This window comes from Sander lucioperca, chromosome 20 (genome assembly GCF_008315115.2).
Source record: "Sander lucioperca isolate FBNREF2018 chromosome 20, SLUC_FBN_1.2, whole genome shotgun sequence".
Classification (NCBI taxonomy): Eukaryota; Metazoa; Chordata; class Actinopteri; order Perciformes; family Percidae; genus Sander; species Sander lucioperca.
In genome coordinates this window covers 28,770,940-28,793,277 of record NC_050192.1, presented here as the reverse complement: position 1 = coordinate 28,793,277, position 22,338 = coordinate 28,770,940, and the positions used below count along the sequence as shown (strand labels likewise).

Genomic DNA, 22,338 nt, shown 5'->3' with positions numbered 1-22,338 from the left:
GGATGTATTAAGAGAACGGTCTCGTTTTCATATCAGAAACAAGGAAATTAATTTGACCCGTTCTCACTCCCGCTTGGTCAGTGGCTCTCAGAGTGCATGTGGGACTGCTGGGATTGTCACGGATAATGAAAATGCGATAGGTTGCCCCGGCTGTCGATCAATATCTTCGAGTCAGGCGGTCCCCTGATTGGTCCGGGCCCGTAAGCAACCGCGTACCCTGCTTACCGATAGTTACGCGTCTGATCAAGATGCTGGTAAAATGACCTTGTGTTCAATCAAAACACATTTCTGGAAAAGGTCAACACAAGTTATTTTAAGTGTTTAAACAAATGACAGGGGCTGTCATTTTTCTCATGAGGACAGGTCCAAAGCTAGACAAGGGCTTAATCAAAGTGTTATCTTAAAATGGATGTTACAAGTAATGGAGCTATGTAGTTAGGTAACTGGTCTTAGGTAAGGTAGGGTTAGGCCTACCCTATCAGGGTAGGTAGTGTTAGGTAGGCTAGTAGTAGGTGTACAAGGAAGGAGAGAGGAAGACTTTTTTTTCGGGGGGAAGTCAGACAGAATGCTCTGATGAAAGAGCAGGAGACAGAGACCGGGTGGAGGAAGAAATGAAAGTGCAGACCAAAAGCCTTCAACACTCTTCTCCCCTCCTTTCATCTCCTTTCACTTCCCCCATCTGGCCTGTAGCACTCTTCCCAGCTTTCCTCATCAGCATCATCATTAGAGAAACCCTGCTCTTCTTCTGTTTGGCACTGCTTCCTCCCAGGGTTGGTCAGCCTTGCATTTCCCTTCAGCTGGCGGAGAGATACACCTGTAGCCAGGTAGCCCCGCGAGTCCTTATCAAGCTCTCGTCTGTACTCACAGCCTCTGTAATCACCACATCAGCTATTCAACGCTCTGTATGAATCATCAGAGGATAATAAAACACCTGCTCCCTCCATCTCCACCTCTCTTCTCTGCTCTCACAGCTTCCTGCTGATCTACAAGGGAAACTACCAGGAGGTATTATTCACCATAAGCTGTTTGAAATATGGGTGTCCCGCCGGAGCTGATTCCTGCATTTGTTGAGAGAGTTTGTACTTTGAATATCCCGTGTGCTGTTTGTTATAGCAGCTAAACACTGCCAGAAACTAGAAGAACACGCTCTGTTTGTTTTCTGAAGGATGACAATATTGTTAACAAATGCCTCATTTGTAAAAGTTATTCTACTTGACATTCTGAACATTAATAAAGCGGGAAACAAATATTTGCTATGTACAGATATAGGCTTCTCTGTTCTTTGTTCTCATAGCTGGTGAGGCTTTGCGTGCATTTTAGTGCATGTGAGTGCACATAAGATGCCGAGGGCCATGACAAATGTCGAAAGTTGTGGAACGGTTTGTGAGAGCCGTGTGGAGGCAATTCCACCCCTTTTTTTCCAGTATTTCGAGTACAGCTCCTTCAAGTTCTTTAAACTCTTTTTTTCACAAACCATTCGTACATAAAGCTATGAAAAGTAATGCACTGTAATTCGTATGCATTCTACATATTTTTTCTGTATACACCACATTGACAGCTGCTGTATTGGAACTCTGTGGACTCTGTTGGATGGGGAGTGTTTTAATCCAAACCACGATCTTTTTCCTAAACTTAACTAGTGGTTTTGGTGCCTAAACTTAACTGTTGTCACTGCATGACGCTCACTTTTTGTGGGCTAAACTCAACTGTAATGTCCGCTGATACGAGCGACAGCTCACGGAGCTCTGTAGCCGGCGTCACGTGACCAGCTGGCGGTCGCCTAATTTTGTAGGATATCATACGAATTGGTGTCCATAAATATTCATACGATATCATACGAACCCGTTCATGTTTGGTCATATGCACAACAACTTCAGTGAATTAGTTGTTGGCAATGGAGTTCTTTGTTCTCAGGCTCCCTCCAACAATGCTCATACATCATATGTATGAAAAAGGAAATCACGTAAGTAAAAATGACCAACCAACCCATGAAGATAAACTTAACAATAAAAATGTAGTAATAATATAGACTATATATAAAATAGAATAAAATTATATTAAACATAGTACTGCGGTAGCCTGGTGTACAGTAGTGATAGAATGAAAAAACTGTAGGCCTAATGTATACAGGTTGTGCAGTAATGTAGTAAATGTATATGAGTAATGACAACAGATTATGGGCAGTTAAGAACAGGTAATGCATATATATTGTTACAAACAGCTGAAGGTAACCTGGACTTGTTAAACAACAAACACTTAAGGTTAACCCAGCCGGTAACACTAATCCCCCCGTCTCACTCTCCCTATGTGTTGCATTCAACGTGGTGTATATTGGTTTGTTTAAAGAATCTGTGTTTGCCAAAGACAAAGAGCAGTGGGCCGACGATATATGGACTAAGCCAAAATTGCGTATTTTTGTGATGATAAAACCTGAATATGGCACAGAGAATTATGTTGTATATAATTTGTCTAAAAGCTAAAGATCTCTATGTGCTCCTTTGAGATCTGGTGTTTTACCTTTGACTATTGAAACAGGCTGTGGTTAAATTGGGCCAGGGCTCTCCGGGGCTCAGCCCCGCCACATAAGCCTGCTCGTTTGTGTCCAGATGTGTCTGCTTGCAGTCAGTTGCCTACTGGAAATATGTCACATACAATTTGATGAAAGTGATGCTTTTGAAAACATGATATTTCTGACAATAAATGAAAGATTTTTGAAATGGCATGTCTATTTTGTCTCGACGGAGATGAGATGAGAACAATCGGAACAATACAATACAATACAATATGTAATGAAGTGATGACTGATTAACAGTAATGTAAATGCTAAATGCCCTAATACCTGTTGATATTACAACAGTGTAAAGTATAGGCTCTTAACCTTGCAGTTTTGCACATATCATGTAAGACTCAATTTCTCCATTTCTTTGCACAAAACTCTCTAGAAAGTCCCATTTCATGGTTTATTTTTCAAGAAAACTTTGCGGACCCCTCTAGGGAGAGCCCCTCCACATAACAAATCCCAATTTAACCCCTGGAAACAGGGCGATATGTTAATGTAGATTATGACCATATTCTGGATATTATTTAACATGACATACAGAGAAATCAGGTTATTCATATCTCCGTACATGCTCACTGACAGCTGTCTGCTCTGAGCGCATCCACCTCTCTCTTGTCTACAACAAACTCATAATTATCCGTGCCTTGTTGTAAATTCGGCAAACGTAATACGTTAAGTTATTTCAGAGTGTTCGCTGCTGAGATGCCGCACAACACGCCGTTATCACTGACAGTTTGGGAAACACTGCTCTAGCCTATATCTTCTATTTTCATGCAGTTCTTTTGAATAAAACAGCTTTCATGGACACAATATATTGGTATAATTAGTAACTACAGATGTGTCTCCTACGTCTCACTACTTCCTTCTCCATAAGCATAAAAACAATAATCTGTAGCCTAGCAGGGTTTTACAAAATGCTTCCGCACAATATTTTCATGACCTGATCATCATGCTTTCATAAAAGTATGCTCTGTTGCACACTCTTTCATACATTAACTATGATAAAAACAGCTGAATTCAGTTTTGGCAGATTTCCGTCAGTAAACCGCTTCATCTACCTAATCACTGCTCCCCTTGGTTTGAGAAATACAATGTTTTGTTACATAAAACACAGAACTTGAGACATTAGTGGAATCAAATATTGTCATACTGAATAGCATTCAGGGGTCCGCTTGTCATTGCTCCTATAATTTGGCTATGTGAGAAAATATGGACTTACCATTTTGAATTAGTGCTGGGGCTGAAGTGGATACTTATACCATGGTTTGCAGTGTTTTCATTATCAGAAAAAACAACGTGTCTTCTGTGTAGAGAAAACGTAAAGAAAGAAGACTATCCGTATATATGTTTCAACCCTTGTACAAACCTGCTGGGAACTACGCAAAAATACTAGCTGTGTTTCCTTAGAGACCTAATTTGTGAATTTTGTCAAGGCCCAATAGGCTATTCATTCACCTCATCATCTTAAGTCATAAGAACCCATGATTGTAAGTTCTGAAATGGGTCTAAAAATGATATCTAGAACTTTAACCATACTGTTGTCCTCGGGTCAAATTTGACCCATTTAAAACATTTATATATATTAGAAATGTGTTTCTTTCAACCAAATTACCCAAACATAACATGGATGGTTCCAGGCAACGTTCTTTGCAGGTGAAATTAAGGATCACTTTCATTGAACTTGGGGTGTTTTATTCAATTTTATATAGCATTTGAAAAAAAACAATGAAATTGTTTCAAAACAGTATCCTGACTAAACTTTGACATAAGCCAGTGATTATCCACTCAACATCCTCTGATCTTAACTATTTGTCAAAACTCAAGATGTAGATATAATTTCATACAAATGAGGTTTATTGACCATGAATTTCAAAAATAAGTGTAAAACTAGTGGTAAGAAGTTGGTGTTAGTGGTGTATATACTGGAGGTAGTGGGTAAAAAAGTGCCAAAACCATTGAAAAAAACGATACAAACGTTGAAAAAAAGCATGAAAAACTTAGAAAAAAGCAACAGAAATGTAAAAAAAAAAATTCCATTTTCAAATTTGACAAGTTGCATAGTCGACGGTAAGACAACACAAGGGTCAAAAAGGTTATTTGACTTGAAATGACTAGGTACTAATGTATTGTCCTAAATGTGTCCGACTCCGGAGCAGTACTCGGTGTGTGAGTATTGAAATCTATTGAAAGCTGTTACCTCCTGCACCGATCAGTCTCTCCAATAAACACTCAGATGTTATTGCTTTTGCTTAACTCATTGCCCATAGACGTATTTTGTTACACTGGAAAAGTCACAAGTCTCCTCCTACCACATCCTGGCTGTCTGATTGGTCTTTTCAGGCATTAGAAAAGGTTAAATATAACCTGAAAGGCTCATCTGCTCAATTCTACATAAGATGACAGCCTGTCATTTCCTATGTTAACGCTCTTACCGCAACCAAGTTTTTTGAAGCACACATCCTAACTATCCTCTCTACGGTGTCCGTTTCAACTTTTTTTAAAAACATTCTCTGTATTTTTACTTGATTTTATATTTCTCATTTCTGTTCTGTTTTGTTTTATCTCTCTGGGGTTCGTGGCTGTTGTAAGGTGGTGTTATGTTCTATGTTCTACCACACCACAAAATGGCTGGCGGGGGGGGCCGATGCAAAAAACTACAATAACAAAAGCACTGGAACCTACTGTTAATCTGTACTGTGTATTCATATTTGTGCATCTCTGGTTTCCAATAAAATATACATATAAAAAAAAATGTCCCAATGTCTGGTGAGATTTGTAATCGTCTTCACTTATATATTTTTATAGTTCAAATACACATTTTGGAATCAAATTTTTTTTCAAACAATACTCAGTCCTAATTCACTGAATTCCAATATTACAGTGCAGCACTGCCTCAAGAGGGTCTTTCACTTCTAATGGTAAGGTACAGTACCACTAATCTTTGTAAATTTAGAGGCATCCTCATGGGGTGTAATAGATGCCCTCTGCTCCATTGATATTCGTCTGTCACAGTTAAATGGGACTCAAGGATGGATCAAACTTTCAAAGACTCCACATATCACCCAGACCAACATGTTTAGAGCGGCAGTGGAGCTGCAAATCAACCCAACCCTGGTCTATGTGACCTTCAACTTTGGAGATTGCTCCGTTGCTGCTGGAAATTCTGCCAGATGTCACTCTTCTCGCTGATGTCCGTCCCCTTCCTCTTCCTTTGTGTTGGCATTCTAACCTCTGGTGGATTTGTGAGGACTATGGTTAACTGCTCCTCAGATCTCTGCAGGGTAAATCCAGACAGCTAGCTAGACTATCTGTCCAATCTGAGTTTTCTGTTGCATGACTAAAACTACTCTTGAACGTACACGTTCCACCAAAACAAGTTCCTTCCTGAGACTATTTAGCAGAGACACCGTGGCTCCGTCCAGAGCTTAGCACCGCCCAAGACGATTGTGATTGGTTTAAAGAAATGCCAATAAACCAGAGCAGGTTTTTTTTTCATCCCAGAATGCTGTGTGGACTAGCTACCCTCCTCCACAGCGCTGTGGAGGAAGGTCTGGCGATGCAAGACTAACCCAACCCCTACAGTGGTGATTTTTCACTGCTCTTTACTTTCCCCTCTGCAAATCTCTTCTTGATAACAGCTCCTGTGTTTCTCCCTCCAGTTGTCTTCTCCTGGCGTGGAAATGCTCATTACTGCTGCAGCAGCATCCTCGGTTGGCCTAGATACGTCAGCCAAAAAACATCTTCCACCAGCCGCACTGTCATTCACATGCAGGACAAATTATTTTTAAGAGAGTGAGAGAGAGATGGGGAGGCAGAGATGGATTCTATACATTAATAGAACACTTTGACTGAACAGTTTGTAGTGTTCTCTGTTATTAATTAACATATGAATTCTTGAGTTAAAGGGTAACTACCTTTTTTTTTTAACCTGGACCCTATTTTCCTGTTTTTGTATCTAAGTGGCTGATGGGAACAACAATCTTTGACATTGGTCCAGTATTAAGGAAAATTGCTGCAGTCGGCAGCGGAGAAACAAGCTACAATGTAAGTTAATAGGTCAATTGTCCAGCTGTATTTACCTTCACAAAGTGCTCGCTTTGCCACGGACAGGCTCAGATTAATATTCTAAGTGTCTGACAACATTATGGAAAGGATTTCTAAGGAGGACGACTTTTCTGTTAAAGAGTAAGATCCTTTTTTTAAACATAAAAACAGCTGCAAAATTGCGTTCGCTAAACCCACCAGACTCCATGTAAATAAACAGTAATTTTAGCATTGTAAAACACTTAATTCAAAATCGACAGAAACAAAACTATGAAAAGCCGTTTTGGGTTGTCTTTCCACTGTTCCAACCATCACAACTCGGTTGAAATTTCACTTTTGGTTGAAATAAACACATAGTTTACCGATTTACATGTGAAAATATGTTGGCTCTATACACGCTAAAAGTATTGTTTTTTTAAATGGAGTCTGGTGGGTTTAGCGCTAGTGACTTCAGAGCTGTTTCTGGTTAAACAGAAAGGTCTTAAAGAGGTTTTAAAGGTCTATCTCTGAAGGGATCCTTTCTATAATGTTGTCAGACACTTAGAATAATAATCTGAGTCTGTCAGTGGCAAAACGAGAACTTTTGTGAAGGTAAATACAAGCTGGACAATTGACCTATTAACTTACATTGTAGCTTGTTTCTCCACTGCAGACTGCAGCGTTCTTGCTTAATACTGGACCAATCTCAAAGATTGTTGTTCCCATCAGTCACTTAGACACAAAAAACATAGGAAAATAGGGTTGAAAAAAAAACAGTAGTTACCCTTTTTTTTTATTTTTTTTTTAAAGATTATAATTTTCGGGCATTTTAGGCCTTTATTTCCACAGGACAGATAAAGACATGAAAGGGGAGAGAGCATGCAGCAAAGGGCTGCAAGTCGGAGTCTAACCCGCGGCCACTGCGTCGAGGAGCAAACCTCTATATATGTGCACCTGCTCCACCAACTGAGCTAACCGGGCCACCAGTAGTTACCCTTTAAGGCCAAAATTGTTTTGGGAGGTCAGAGTGAGATTGACCTATGACCACCAAAATCTAATCAGGTCATCCTTAAATCCAAGTGGACGTCTGTGCCAAATTTAAAAAAGTTCCCTCAAGATATTCCTGAGATATCGCATTCACGAGAATGGAATGGACAGACTGACCATAGACTATATATAAAGATGGACGTCTCATCTCCACTTCCTCCCACTTTAAAAAAATAAAGAAAATCCCGGATACGGGCGCCGTCATCTTGCGCAGGTGGCGTCATTTTGAGCCAGAGTCTGCATAGTAATGATTGGAGTTGGAGCCGGGGTAACGAAGTCCCGCCCATATACCCGCTGGACTAAATCGCCTGTCAATCATGACGTGACATTCTCTTTATAGCATCAAACAACTAATTAAAACCAAACGTATGAGAAAAATGTACACTTGAAAATACATCAGTGTGATAAGAACTACTTAAAATGACAGAAACCGTCTTGGGGGGAATGTATTTGGGATTTTCTGTTTGAGAGTAATATAGTACAGGAATCAGGTAAGATTCTCTCACTGAAAGTTACCAAAGATCTACTGTAGGCCTCTTCATACTGAGCTTAACTTACCTACCCTCTTCCATTCCATTGTTTTCTGGACAGGGGCTACATGGTAGGTTTGGGTGTGAGGTAAAGGAATACACTCAGTGCGTTTACGTGCCCAGCAGTAACGGGGTATGGTCTTAGTGAATAACCGCATTATGCCAGTTCTCCCCGTTTACATGATCGGGGCAGAATGGGTAAGAATGGCGGGAGTAACTCTACCTCCAGTACAGTAGGTGGTGTTTTGCCAATGCACAACTGTTTTTTTTTTACCCGGCTGACCTTTGTCAAAATTACACCAACGGACCACTAAACTAGTAAAATGTACCAACTTAATGTTTTAATTTACACACTCTTGTCACAGCGTAGGAAAGCACAGTGCTCTTGCCAGATGACTGACAGCTTGTTCGGCTCATTATATCTGTAAAGTGTTGCACACTGTCGGGTGGAATAAGAAAGCTAACTTCATTAGCTAACATTAACCAGCGGCCTCAGCGGGGGCTGCTCTGTCCCTCCAGCGTTGACAGGCCCAGAGATGGACAATCTGTTTAGCTGATGTCTGCTGAGAGTCACGTAAAACAGATGGACCGTAGGCTCTTTGCTGCCATTGGCCCGTTGATTTGGGCAACACTGTTTTATTGTATGGTATCTTAGCAACGACTACAATTCACAGCGCTGACAGTTCAAAAACCACTTCAGCGGAGTGGGGAGGGGCAGTGGGGCATGCGCAGATGCTTAACCCGACCACACTCCAGTTGAGGTGTATACATGCAGGAATACCCCGGTCAGTGTTTTCATGGCATTTGAGAAATTGGAGTAATGCCTTAACCCGAATAGAATCGTTTTTTTAAACTGCATGTTAACGCACGGAGTGGCAGGATTTGGGGATTTAGCCAAAATCGTGAGCTGACAGTCATGGGCTATGCAAGGTTATTTTAGCATACATGGTGTTTTTTATTTTTTAATCTCTGTGAGTGTAAAGGGCACGGTGTTGTTTAATTCCAAATGTAATGGTAAAAATTGACATTATAAAAAGAAAAACAAGACTCAAGAGTTTACACAGTAGTTGCTCTGTGAGACTGTACTTAGGCACAGTGCTCCTTGGAGCTAAATGCTAACATTCCCATGCTAACATTCTCACAATTGAATGCTAATGTTCGGCAAGTACATCTGTTAACATTTGCCAGTAAGCATTAACACAGAGGAAAGACGTTTAGTTAAAGGTAGGAAGGAAGGAGTAAAGGAGGTTGGATAACAACTCAAATGTTACATGAACTTTTATGATTTCTTTTTTTTTAAATTAGTTCTGAAAACCCTTACAAAAACAAAACCCAGGGACAAAGAGAAAGACAAATAACTGCTTCTCCCGAGATCCCTCTCCCATTTCACATTTCATGTGTGACATCATAGCTGGAGGCCACAAGTCTTTGACCTTCTCGTCCATCCGCAGTCTGTACACAAGGCACCCAGACAGAAACCGGGCTCTTCCTGCTCCCCGTCGGCCCTCGCTTCATAAGATGATAAAAAGTGTTCAAACTACAGAGAGACTAGGACAAACGCACATTCTGTGGTTTTATTTCTTACAGTTCCTCAATATCTCACACACACACACACACACACACACACACACGCTGCACTGTACAAGAACTTAAACTACTTTTGCTGGTCAAGGACATTTATATTTATAATGCAGAGCCTTATCTGGAGTCCACACACACACACACACACACACACACACACACACACACACACACACACACACACACACACACACACACACACACACACACACACACACACACACACAGGTCCTGTCCTGGTCATAGGAATATTCCAGTAGGGGCTCTTTACAGTGCACCAGGTCCAAACTGATATAATGGCGACTCAGCCCCTGCTCCTCCATCCATTTCTGATGGCACCCTGGGACCTGGTTTGGGTTGGATCCAATAAATCTGACATGGTCTGATCTGGACTGATTTCATCCAGATTAGACTGAAATTCACTTCAGGTCAGGTCAGACCAGCTCCTTTCTTCTTTGCCCCCCCCTCCTCTGATTCTGCAGTCTGTCTTGTCTCCTCGGCGCTCTGAAAACCCAAGATTCAGTTTCACTCAAGACTAAACAATACAGGATGTGTTTAAAAGCTTCTCAAGTCATTCTAGATGTCTGCTACACAACCCCAGAAGAGAAGGAGGTTTGGAAAATCTTAAACGGGGGGAAAAAGTCTGATCCCACCAAAGTTTTGCAAGATCTTACAAGACCTCCCAAGATTGACTTCAGAATAAAAGCCCCAAGCAATCGTTTTTAAAATTTTTGTAATTCTGTCATTTGTTATTTAATGGGTATTAATCATACCTACTAAGTGAGAATACAAGTTGGTATCAGAAACGTAATGTATATACATGGGTCATTTTTAGCTGTAAATTCTAATGGACTGCCAATATAACTACATATTAAAATGTAAAGGTACTTAATACAGTAAAAGTACAGTACAGAGTGATCTAGGAAAACTATTCCTTTAATATTATATGTTTGTAATTTTATTTACGTGATATTTTGAATAGTTTTTTGCTAATATGTTTTCCTGATCCAAACCCTCTTTATTCGTGTGAATTGAAGTATTCTGGTCAGTTAACGTTTGAGGAGATGCTTTTATGTGCTTTAATCCTGAAGAGTTTTGAACCACAGGTCTTGTGTTGGTGCTCATTATGGGTCATAAGATAAATATTTCTCGGGATAACTGAAGTTTTTTTTTTCGTTGTCCTCCTATTTGAAATATTTTCTTCCATGTCCCTTCTGGGTCTTTGTTGTTTGAATGAATGGGTGAATGAATAATGTCCTCATGCGGCGTTCCAAAAAGTTGGAAATCTCCACCTCATACTATGAAAACTGACTGTGACATTTTCCCCTTCCACTGTTAATGTCTCTAGATCTCTCTTTCTCTTTCCAAACTTAAAACCATAGACTGTAAAAAACTGGACAAAGCATCCGGATCTGAAGAGTGAAGCCGATGCTGAAGTGACTTTAAGCTGCATTCTATCTAATATCCAGCAGGGGGCGACTCCACTGGCTCCGAAAAGAAGTCTCTTTCTATAGAAGTCTATGAGAAAATGAGCCTACTCCTCCCTTGATTTATTACTTCAGTAAACATTTTCATAATACGTTTATGGTTTCAATAGCTAGTTTCAAGTCTTCTTCAATATGGCATGATATTCATTTAGTAAATTATGGTCCCATTGATTTTAAATATGGATGATAAACCAGGGGATGCTTTAGGGGCGTGGCTACGCGCCGACCTGCCAATCAGGACAGAGGCTTAGCAATGCTAACCAAGCTAACACTGTGGACATTAAAATAGACCTCAACTGGTTTTTGAGTGTTGGCCGTGTTTTCATCTTAAACTTTGTCTCACTGTGTGTTTTTATTTCATCAAAGTTAACTGGAACATATGGGTCGCCTTAAAATGTCTTGTTCAGTGTTATGCTAACCAAGCTAGCAAGCTACCACTAGTGTTAGCTGGTTACTTGAGGGAAAGTCTGCTGATTTTCTGTTCTGCTGTATGCAGGTGAATGTCTCCAGTACCCAGAGGTCTGTGTTTACTGGCCGGTAAAACTCCGCTGGATGACTCGCTTCAGAAGGGTTGAAAATCTGCAGCTTTCCCCCGCGTTTAGCTTAGCACCATTGCAACCATTAACAACACTGGCTTGGCCGTGTCATCCTCCCCAGCTCCACCCTCTCGTCAAAAATTAGGGATGTCCAGATCTGATCACGTGATCGGAAATCGGGCCCGATCACGTGGTTTCAGACTCGATCGGAATCGGACGTTACCTCCCGATCAGGACTCGGATATATATGTATATATATTCTCATTATTTTTTAACACATCTATAGTTATGCGGTGGCACAGAGTTAGACACTTTTGACTCCACACAGAAACAGCAACGCGTGCGGCATGACATCACTTTGTTGCAGAGACGCTATTGGTTAAATGCCAGCAAAATAGAACACGGAAGCAGCTTGTAGCGGAAAGCGCGAGTATGTCTGCGGTCTGGAGGTATTATAAAGTTTAATTATTATAGAAGTATCGGATCGGGACTCGGTATAGGTAGATACTCTAAATCAAATGACTCGGACTCAAGGGCAAAAAAACCTGATCGGGACATCCCTATCAAAAATCGTTACATTTGCAAGAAACCAAGATGGCGAATCCTGTATCGCCCAACTCAAGGCTTCAGAACGGCAGTCAACAAACCAATAGGTGACGCACGGGTGCTTCTTCCATTATTTTTACAGTCTAAGCTTAAAACTCATCATTTTTGCCATAACTTTCAATTCATTGCTAATTCTGTGATTATTCGGCTGCCGGGTCGGTCTCAGTCTTGTGTGGCTCAGGTTTTATCTGTTTGGAGAAACCTGGAAAGTTGCTTCACATCCTCCTGGATGCATTTTTTAATTTATGCTAACAATATATCTATAGTTTTATCATCCTGATTGTTTATACTGTAATTTTATAATGTTGGTATGAGTAAGACCCCTAAGAAAAATTTGTGATATTGGGTTTAAATAAAACTGACCTGACCTCTCTCTCTCTCCCTATCTGTATTCTACAGTGTGTGTGTGTGTGTGTGTGTGTGTGTGTGTGTGTGTGTGTGTGTTGCCTCTCACCACTGGCCCTTGGCAGCGGTGCTCCTCCTCTGCTGTGAGATGCTGTAGATCTCCTGCAGCTGTTTCTTCTGTTCGTCGCTGAGCGGAGCTGTCAAACACTGGTACCAGGCTGCATCAGTGTTCTGGACCCCTAACACACACACACACACCCAGACAGACAGACAGACAGACAGACATTTTAATAATTTATTTATGGTTTATGGTTTAAATGGTTTGATATGTCTTTCACTATGAGGTCTACTATTCTGTCATGACGTGCTATGTACATTCCTTTGTAGGCATGGCAGCCCCCCCCCCCCCACACACACACACACACTAAGGTTATAATGTAAGCGTTTTCATGCAGCTAGAGTCAACATGAAAAGATTATTGGATAAACTGATTTTGTGATATTTTATATAAGGACACACAGCCCCATACCAGGTAGAGAAAGGTAGTGATGTCCAAATGAAGCTCCATGAAGCATTTTCTTAATATTCTGAGCCCACTAGATGGCACTCTGTTCAACTAAGGGTTGGAAGCCCACTGAATTGCATTCTCTGAGCTTTTTTCTTTAAATCAAGAGCGCCATCTAGTGGGATCAACAAATACAACTAATGGTTCATGAAGCTTTATTTGGATAGCACTAGAGAAAAGGATTCTTAAATTAGGATTTATACTGTGTTGACATACTAAAAGATCCCCTCCACTCATTTGTAAAGCAAGCAGTTGGTACGTCACAGATTTCGAAATCCAATCGCTGTCTAATATGCAAAAGCTTGAAAAGAAACCTGAAACCTCCAGCGGAGAGCAGTACAGAGAGTGAAAACACACCAACATCGTACTGTAGCTGTCAGCCACTGCCAGTTACAAGCTAAAAAGCTAAGAAGCTAACAACATAAAGGAGGGGAACTTTCAGAGCCCTCAGAGAGGACCTGCGATATTCATCTATCCATCGCCATCTGCTTATCCAGGGCAGCAGCTTCAGCAGGGGACCCCAAACTTCCCTTTCCCGAGTCACATTAACCAGCTCTGCCAGGGGGATCCCGAGGCGTTCCCAGGCCAGGGTGGAGATATAATCTATCCACTTAGTCCTGGTTGGGGTTCTTCCTCGAGGCCTTGTCCCAGCTGGACCTGCCTGAAAAACCTCCCTTGTCCAGGGGGCATCCTTACTAGATACCCGAACCACCTCAACTGGCTCCCTTCGACGCAAAGAAGCAGCTCTACTCAGAGTTCCTCATGGATGACTGAGCTTCTCTCCCTATCTCTAAAAGGATGGTCTGGCAAAGCGAGACTATTTCAGTCATGACCCAGCCTTCATGACCATAGATGAGGGTAGGAATGAGAGAGATTCAAATAAAATAAAAATGTATAAAGTCATCCGTTCTAATTTTATCTCATCAGTAATTTGACAATCAACAATGTTTTTGAGGAAATAAAACCCTTCACGTTAAGTTGTTAAGTGTTAAATTAACTGTCGACATATCAGAATTCTGCTGCCTGCTGGGAAGAAGAGGTTATGCTTTCAGCTCTATGATTGGTGGATCATAGAGAACTCAGACTTTTATATATTATTTATATATGCGCGTTCATGAGCTTCTCTGTCGTGTCTCTTACAAGTGGCGAACTCATGAACTCGCCGTTTTCATTGTCTAAAATATTCACTAACGTTAAACACTGTGTTTTCGTTGTTCCCGATCGTTTACATGCTTAGCTAAATAAACAATAGATGTATTTAGCTAGACAACCAAGGAGATTTAATAATTATGTTGTGCTACTAGCTAGCTACCTACTAACTAGCGCTAGCTAGCTGTTAGCCTGCAGTTTCGTGAACAGAGCTCATCCATGTTACAAGCTTTACAGCATACAGCCCTCGGATGTATCATAAGAGAGAACCAAGGAGATGTAATCACTATGTTTGTAGTAACGTTATGTAGGCATATAGCTAGCTATGCATAGATCTTAATACAGCCATGCTAGCTACCCCTGATATTAGCAACTAGCTAGCTAGCCGATAGCCCGCCAGTTTGGGAAACGCTAATGACGTTACATCCACGTAGCTAACAGGCTTTACAGCAGCTACATACATACATCCCTGGGATGTATCATGACTTCATAAGATAATACCATGGACGTATTAATAGAACACATGGTGAATTACAACCATTAGCTATATCCATTATTACAGCTAGCTACATGAGCTAGGGAGAACAGTCATGTGAGCGGGCGGGCGCAGTCCCGCGGCTCTGCTCGCGTCCACTATGCGCGTTCATCATGCCAAATTTAATAATTCTGGATTCGCTTCTAGTGAATGTTAAAAATGTTAAAAACGTAATGTTTTAAACAAGGACCCTTTCAGTGTTCGGGCTGGTAAGTTGATATACCCAGAAACAAATTATCCGCTGAAATATAGATGTTTCTTTCGCCATGCAAAGTCTTTCTGGGCCATGGGGTGCAGTACCACCGTTATCCACTAAGCCCATGGTGGCTTTTAGACTCGGCGCTCTTCCTGGGGGCTTGGACCAAATAAGTAAATAAGACTGACCAAACATTCAATGCCAACTTTTGATACTCAAAAAAGTGCATCTAAAGTAAATGCATTAGAAAATGCATCAGAAAATATGAATTGTGTGTCAATTGTTGATAAATATAACTACTTATATAGATACACAAGTGGATGCCAAGCTTTAGAGTTGTGAACAGCTCTGGCAAAAATAAACCATTATCTAATAGAACATAGATAAGAAAAGAACAAAAAAAAATAATTTAAGCTGACACCTGGTTGGATATTGGAACGATGACTTACGGAGCAGGGCAGAGGTGAAGAAGCGATACTCGTCCTCTCCGTTGTCATAGTCCAAAGGCGTGCTGTATTCCTCCAGGGGGGTTCCCTCAAAGCCGTCGTCATCCCAGTAGTCATCTTCGTCTTCATCATCATCCTCACTGGCCTGGCCCGTCGCCATGCTGGACTGCTGCTGCATGTCGCTATGGTTCTCGTTCACCTCATCCTCATCGCTGGGAATCTCCTCTGCCCATACACAGAGTAATACAGCCGTTAGGATCAAAGCCTTAATAATGTATTGTATTGCGTTACTGCCATACTACTTAGACATCACATTGCACAAACTGTTTATTGACTCTATATAAGAGAAGATAAAACTTTATTGTCTGTTCACACAGAAAATGTTCTTGCATCGTCTGCTCCAACAGTCAACAGGTAACATTAAAAAACACACAAACATAAAAACAAGCATCTGGATGTTCACCCAACAATGTCTGACACACCTTCAGTCGCGTGCGCGCACACACACACACACGCACGCACACGCACAAGAATGCTGCAGTCGGCAGTGGTGAAACAAGCTACAATGTAAGTTAATAGGGCAATTGTCCAGCTTATATTTACCTTCACAAAAGTGCTCGTTTTGCCGCTGACAGACTCAGATTATTATTCTAAGTGTCTGACAACATTATAGAAAGGATCCCTTCAGAGATAGACCTTTAAAACCTCTTTGAGACCTTTCTGTTTAACCAGAAACAGCTCTGAAGTCGCTAGCGCTAAACCCACCAGACTCCATTTAAAAAAATAATAGTGTTAAATTTTAGCGTGCATATTTTCACATGTAAATCAATAAACTATGCGTTTATTTCAACCAAAACTAGAGTTGTGTATTTTATTTTACTAAAATTACTGTTTATTTACATGGAGTCTGGTACAATTTTGCGGCTGTTTTTAAGTTTAAAAAAAGGATCTTACTCTTTAACAGAAAGGTCGACCTCCTTAGAAATCCTTTCCATAATGTTGTCAGACACTTAGAATATTAATCTGAGTCTGTCAGCGACAAAACGAGCACTTTTGTGAAGGTAAATACAAGCTGGACATAAGGAAAAAAAAACATAGGAAAATAGGGTGGGTCCAGATTGAAAAAAACGGTAGTTACCCTTTAAGTAAAAGCGCTAAAACCACACTGTAAAAAATACTCTGTTACAAGTAAAAATACTGAATTGAAAATGGTACTTAAGTAAAAGTCTGTAAGTAACATCAGGAAAATGTACTCAATGCAGGGGCGATTCCAGGATCAGGTAGAAAATCTGCTTAGAAATAAATGAAATATTGGATAGTATAGAACTTCTATCTTATAATTGATGGCCTAACACAGGGGTGGTGAACCAATCATTTAAAAAAAATAAAATAATTATACTGCAGTTTTGAGGACAGATCCTGCAACCCGAGGAAAATAAGCGACCGCAGAGCAACTTACTCATTAACCCTTTCACTGCTGAATTAGATTGTTTAAAAGCCCTTTCAGTGACAAATGATCCCAGTTGTAGATGACTGAACTTTCTAAGGATGAGAGAGGAAACCAAAGAGAAAACAGTTCCCACAGACAGATATCCCAATTTTAAAACAGGCTGAACTCAAGCTAATGCCAATGTATGCATCAACTTATGTCTGTGAATCAGTGTTTGTCAGAGTTGCTACAACCCAGTACGAGCCAGACATGAAAAGGATTGTGGATAACAAAGACTGTCAGGTTTCCCACTTAGTCAATCTAGGTAAGAAAAAAACTATGAAAACTGCTATGTATTAGGACTGTCATTACATCTGGAAGTCACTGCTGCTGTTGTAGTGTGGACGTGCATGTGTTGTGTGGCTCTTTGCTATGGTGCTCTTTATGCTGAGCTGGTTGGCCACCCCTGGCTTAGTCCATATATAAAAAACTATCGGTCTGTCTACTGATTTCAAGAAAACAAAACTTGCTATATTGAGATCTACAATAACTTTTCATACTGTATACGGTCTTACTTCATTAGTACTCTTAAGGTGAATTTAAAACAAATACCTACAACACTAAAGCTTGGTTAGTTGATATTTGCTCCGTAACATTGTCCTTTCATATCCTTGACTGAGAGCAGATTTAAAACCTGAACACGTTCAACATTCGCTGGAAAAAAAGTAAGATTTCCTTTCAAGAATACACCATTCTGAACAATTTAATGCAGTGAAATCAATGCATTTTAGATACCAGGCTGCAGGAGAAACTCTTAGCTGCCACCGTAGCGATAAGTTAATTCATCAGTCTGCCCCACAAGCAGTAGACAAGGTTTGGAAATCTAATTCCTTTACGCTTGACTGAAGCAAAGTAAGAGCCTGTGGGGGAGAGAACGTAAATGTGGTGCAGTTAATTTGAGCTCAGCTCAGAGCTGAATGAAGATTTGAGTAGTGGAAGATCTGATGTTGGCAAAAAATGAAGAATCTCATTTCATTATCTTCGCTAAGCCTATTTCTTTTCTTCTCTCAAATTTCTTTCTGTCCGTAGTCATTCTACATTAGTCCCTTTGCCTCTGTCCTGCAATCCATCTTCCCAACTTTTCTTTCGTTCTTTTTTTTTTTACTTTCCTAACATCGTCCTTGTTCTGCGCGTGCCTGATCTTTTCTCACCGTTCTGGTCTTCTTCCTGTGCCCCTGCATGGGCCAGCAGGTCCGGTTTGTTGACGAGTCGGGAGGCGTAGAGGTGTTTGAGGCCCAGGAACAGGAGCAGGATGGAGGGGACAATCTGGGCGGCGACTCCCTCCAGCACTGCCGGCCGACTGGGCAGCTCCATCAGCACGCTCAGGCCGATGATGCACATCTTACGGTCATGGAGCCTAGGGGAATGAAAGAATGAATTAATGAATGAGGGCAACTGAAGCTATGGAGTCTTAAAGTGCTCATATTATGCTTTTTGGCTTTTTCCCTTTCCTTTATAGTGTTATATGTTTTTTGTGCACGTTATAGGTTTGCAAAGTGAAAAAGCCCAAAGTCCCCCCCAAAGGGACTTACCATCTCCAACAGAAAACACTGTTCACAAACTGCTCCAAACAGCTCTATTGTAGTCCAGCCTTTACTTCAGAGACAAACGTGGTCACTTTGGAACACACGTTATAATGCTCACCTAGCTGCTAGCATGGCACGCCCTCATACTCTACTTCTGACTGGCTAGTAGTCCTTACCTAGGTACTGTCAGGGCACCACCTCATACTCTGCTTCTGACTGGCTAGTAGTCCTTACCTAGGTACTGTCAGGGCACGCCCTCATACTCTGCTTCTGACTGGCTAGTAGTCCTTACCTAGGCACTGTGCATGTGCGACTTCCAACGAAGATGGAACAGAAGTGAGAGGTCTCACTCTGTAGATAAAACAGAGAGCTCAACACACAGGGTGAAAAGAGGAGTACAACAATGTGCAGTACAACATAATGTGCAGTACAACATAAATATGGTGTTTTTTGAAAATTAAACCATGTAAACCTATTCTGATATAACCTCTAAATACAATTATGAACCTGAAAATGAGCATAATATGAGCACTTTAAGTATTAAGTCTTTTTAAAGATTCCACAAAACATTGAGTGCTTGCTAACACACTTGTAATTCACCTGGAACTGAATTCATGATGGATTTTAACAACCCAAAAAAAGACACAAATCTGGCAAAAGAAGCATATTACAAAATAAACACAGCTAATTAATAAGTAAGAGTTAATGCCCAATGAGGTAGAGCTGGGCTAGTGTATATCGACGATGATTCATTTAGGGGATTGCTCCGTTGCCGCTGGAAGATCTGCCGGATGTCCCTCTATTTGGGCCGGATGTCCATCTCCTTCCTCTTCCTTTGTGTTGGCGTTCTAACCTCTGGTGGATTTGTGAGGACTATGGTTAACTGCTCCTCAGATCTCTGCAGGGTAAATCCAGACAGCTAGCTAGACTATCTGTCCAATCTGAGTTTTCTGTTGCACGACTAAAACTACTTTTGAACGTACACATGTTCCACCAAAACAAGTTCCTTCCTGAGACTATTTTGCAGCGGCACCGTTATTGCGTCCGGAACTTAGCGCCGCCCAAGACGATTGTGATTGGTTTAAAGAAATACCAATAAACCAGATGCAAGACTAGGGCTGGGACGACTAGATATCGTCTTAGATTTTGGAAATCGTCATATGGTAAGTGTTGTCTTTTCCTGGTTTTAAAGACTGCATTACAGTCAAGTGATGTAATGTTCTGAACTTACCAGACTGTTCTAGCTGTTCTTATTTGCCTTTACCCACCTAGCCATTATATCCACATTACTGATGATTATTTATCTAAAATCTCATTGTGAAAATATTTTATGAAAGCATCAATTGTCAACCCTACAATATCGTCGCAGTATCAACATTGAGGTATTTGGTCAAGAATATCCTGATATTTGATTTTCTTTCTCCAAATCGTCCAGCCCTACAACAAGGTGTCCATTATCAGGAATTAATGGACGACGGGGAGGCCAGAAGTGACGGACGCAGACTGGAGCACGTTCCAGGACTCCAGTGTAGATGTCACCAATGACACCAATAGATCCACTCAGTCTGTGGTAGATTTCATTTGTAAAACCAGTATCCAACTGCAAACTGAATGCAGCTTCCAGTTTGTCGTTTCAATTTTCGTCATTTAAGCATCAAACAAGTTGTCAGGTACACTTCTTTTCCAATACTGGTAATTCTCTTTTAAGGCTACATTTACATTGCTACGTTTTGGTTTAAAAACAAATATCTTTTGCTAACCCCTAAACCGGAGACATTAGGAAACACTTCTGACCCGTTTTGGTTTGGAATCTGCGGGGTTGTGTTGCATTCTCAACAGCCGCAAACGGAGACCTTTGGCAACACCGACACTGACGCCAATATTTCGGTTTTGGTTTTATCGGTCACGACGTCTCATTCTCTGAGACTAAAGCCACATGGCAACTACCAGCAACGGGTGGAGTATACATGCTGCCTCCTGTTTATGCCCAGTATACCAGAATGTTGATGAGATGTGCGGTTTGGACGTGTTTAAAGTTTAAACAGAGATCAGTTCTTCTACCGGAGCTAAAAACACTTGGTTGCGCGGAGATCACTTTTGGCTGAAAACTCTGCTTGAAAACCAAAACGTAGCAATGTAAATGTAGCCTAATACTTGTGATTTCTACCCTAACGAGTTCAAAACAACAGAGGCCTCCACCCTTACCCCAGGAAGAACTCTGTGTCATTCATCCACTGGTTGATGAAGTGGGCGGTGATGGGCTGAGGGTTGAGCTGGAAGTGCATGTTTTCCAGAGTGTGAATGAGCAGGGCTGGGTTGTAGTAAAGAGCAGCTATGGCCACCTGCAGGCACATGGTCCTCAGCTCACTGGACTTCACCCCCCGCATCAAACGCTCCAAAACTGCTTCCACAAAAAGAGGGATGCACTGCACGTAGGAAAAAAAACAGAGAAATTTGGCTGTGGGTACTCCTAAACTAACGTTTGGTTTTCCTTTTACCTTCACAACACCACACATACATTCAGCACTGCAACCACCACTGAGTTACAGACTACAGATTCATGTATTATGTTGTTTTTGTCTTAGTTTCCAATTAAATATTGTTTAACTGACTTCAACTCGTGTGGTTTCCCGCTTTTTTGAGTTCAGTGAGCCTGGGCTGTGACACGTCACAAACAAGGGTTTGAGAGTTCAGAATTTTTATAAAGGAGTATAAGGATTGGTCATATGTTTACAATCTTTCATTTCCCTACCAAGTTTAGAACACATGAACATTTTGAGAATAAAGGAAGAATGTTTATATTAAAAAAGACCAAGATCTGTGTTTCAGTGTGGCTTTTTTTTGCCACATATATTTGAATGCCAGTGTATTCACCTGGATAAGATAACGATAACGGATAAGATAACGAGATTCAAATAAAATAAGTTGTACTTTGAGAGCTGGTTGTGCTGTAAAATGATTCTAATTTCAAATGATAATAAATAAGGAAACCATTACTAGGAGTGAATTAACACTGACATACAGTAATTAGCTGTTTTGATTACTCAAACATATTAATTTCTCATAATTGAAAACCAAATGATTGTCCCTTCATGAGTAAGAGTTTTCTTTGTTCCATTAACCTTAGGAAAGGAATACTTACACACGCCACTGTCACACTAATCGAGTAGTGTATTTTGAAAAATGGTCAACTTTAAAAGGCATTCATAACATTTGAGTCATTGGCGCCTGGAGGACATACAACACCGGTGGACAACAGTGAGAAGTAAGACCTTGGACTTCACTGAGGAGCAGATATCCGTTTCTGCATCGAAGGGTTTGCACTGTTTTCATTTAAACATTCGCAGCTTACTGCCAAAGATCACAGAGGTATGTGAGCTGGCCAGGAAAATTAAGGCAAGCATACTATGTTTCTCAGAGACATGGTTAGATTCTCATATCACTGAATCCGAAGTTGAAATTGAAAACTTTGTTATTGTTCGCAAAGACCGGAACAGACAAGGGGACATATTTGTGAGGTCGGATATTGATTTTAATTTAAGACAGGACCTGGACAATGTCAACCTTGAAGCTGTGTGGATTGATATTTTACTTCCAAAAAGCAAACCAATATTGTTTGGTGTTGTTTATAGACCTCCAAATCAGAATGACTTCATCCAAACCTTGGAATGCGTTTGTGCAGGTTGTCATGATTTTTTAAACCAGGAAGTCATCTTA

General features: G+C 40.8%; 1 protein-coding gene across 3 annotated transcripts in view; it reads right to left on the bottom strand.

The window, feature by feature from the left end:
* Positions 1 to 9,099: 9,099 nt before the first annotated feature.
* The window catches only part of ipo8 (importin 8), a 51,949-nt gene continuing 38,710 nt past the window's right edge, over positions 9,100 to 22,338 (bottom strand). For 2 of the 3 annotated variants that reach the window (XM_031288188.2, XM_031288189.2), the window contains exons 21-25: positions 20,827 to 21,047; positions 18,247 to 18,452; positions 15,610 to 15,831; positions 12,825 to 12,954; positions 9,100 to 10,245 (exon numbers count right to left, since the gene is read on the bottom strand). In XM_031288188.2, coding sequence (XP_031144048.1) covers position 10,245; positions 12,825 to 12,954; positions 15,610 to 15,831; positions 18,247 to 18,452; positions 20,827 to 21,047 — 780 coding nt within the window. In that variant the 3' untranslated portion in view covers positions 9,100 to 10,244. The remainder of the gene's footprint in view (positions 10,246 to 12,824; positions 12,955 to 15,609; positions 15,832 to 18,246; positions 18,453 to 20,826; positions 21,048 to 22,338) is intronic. The other variant, XR_004896041.1, reaches the window with a different exon arrangement.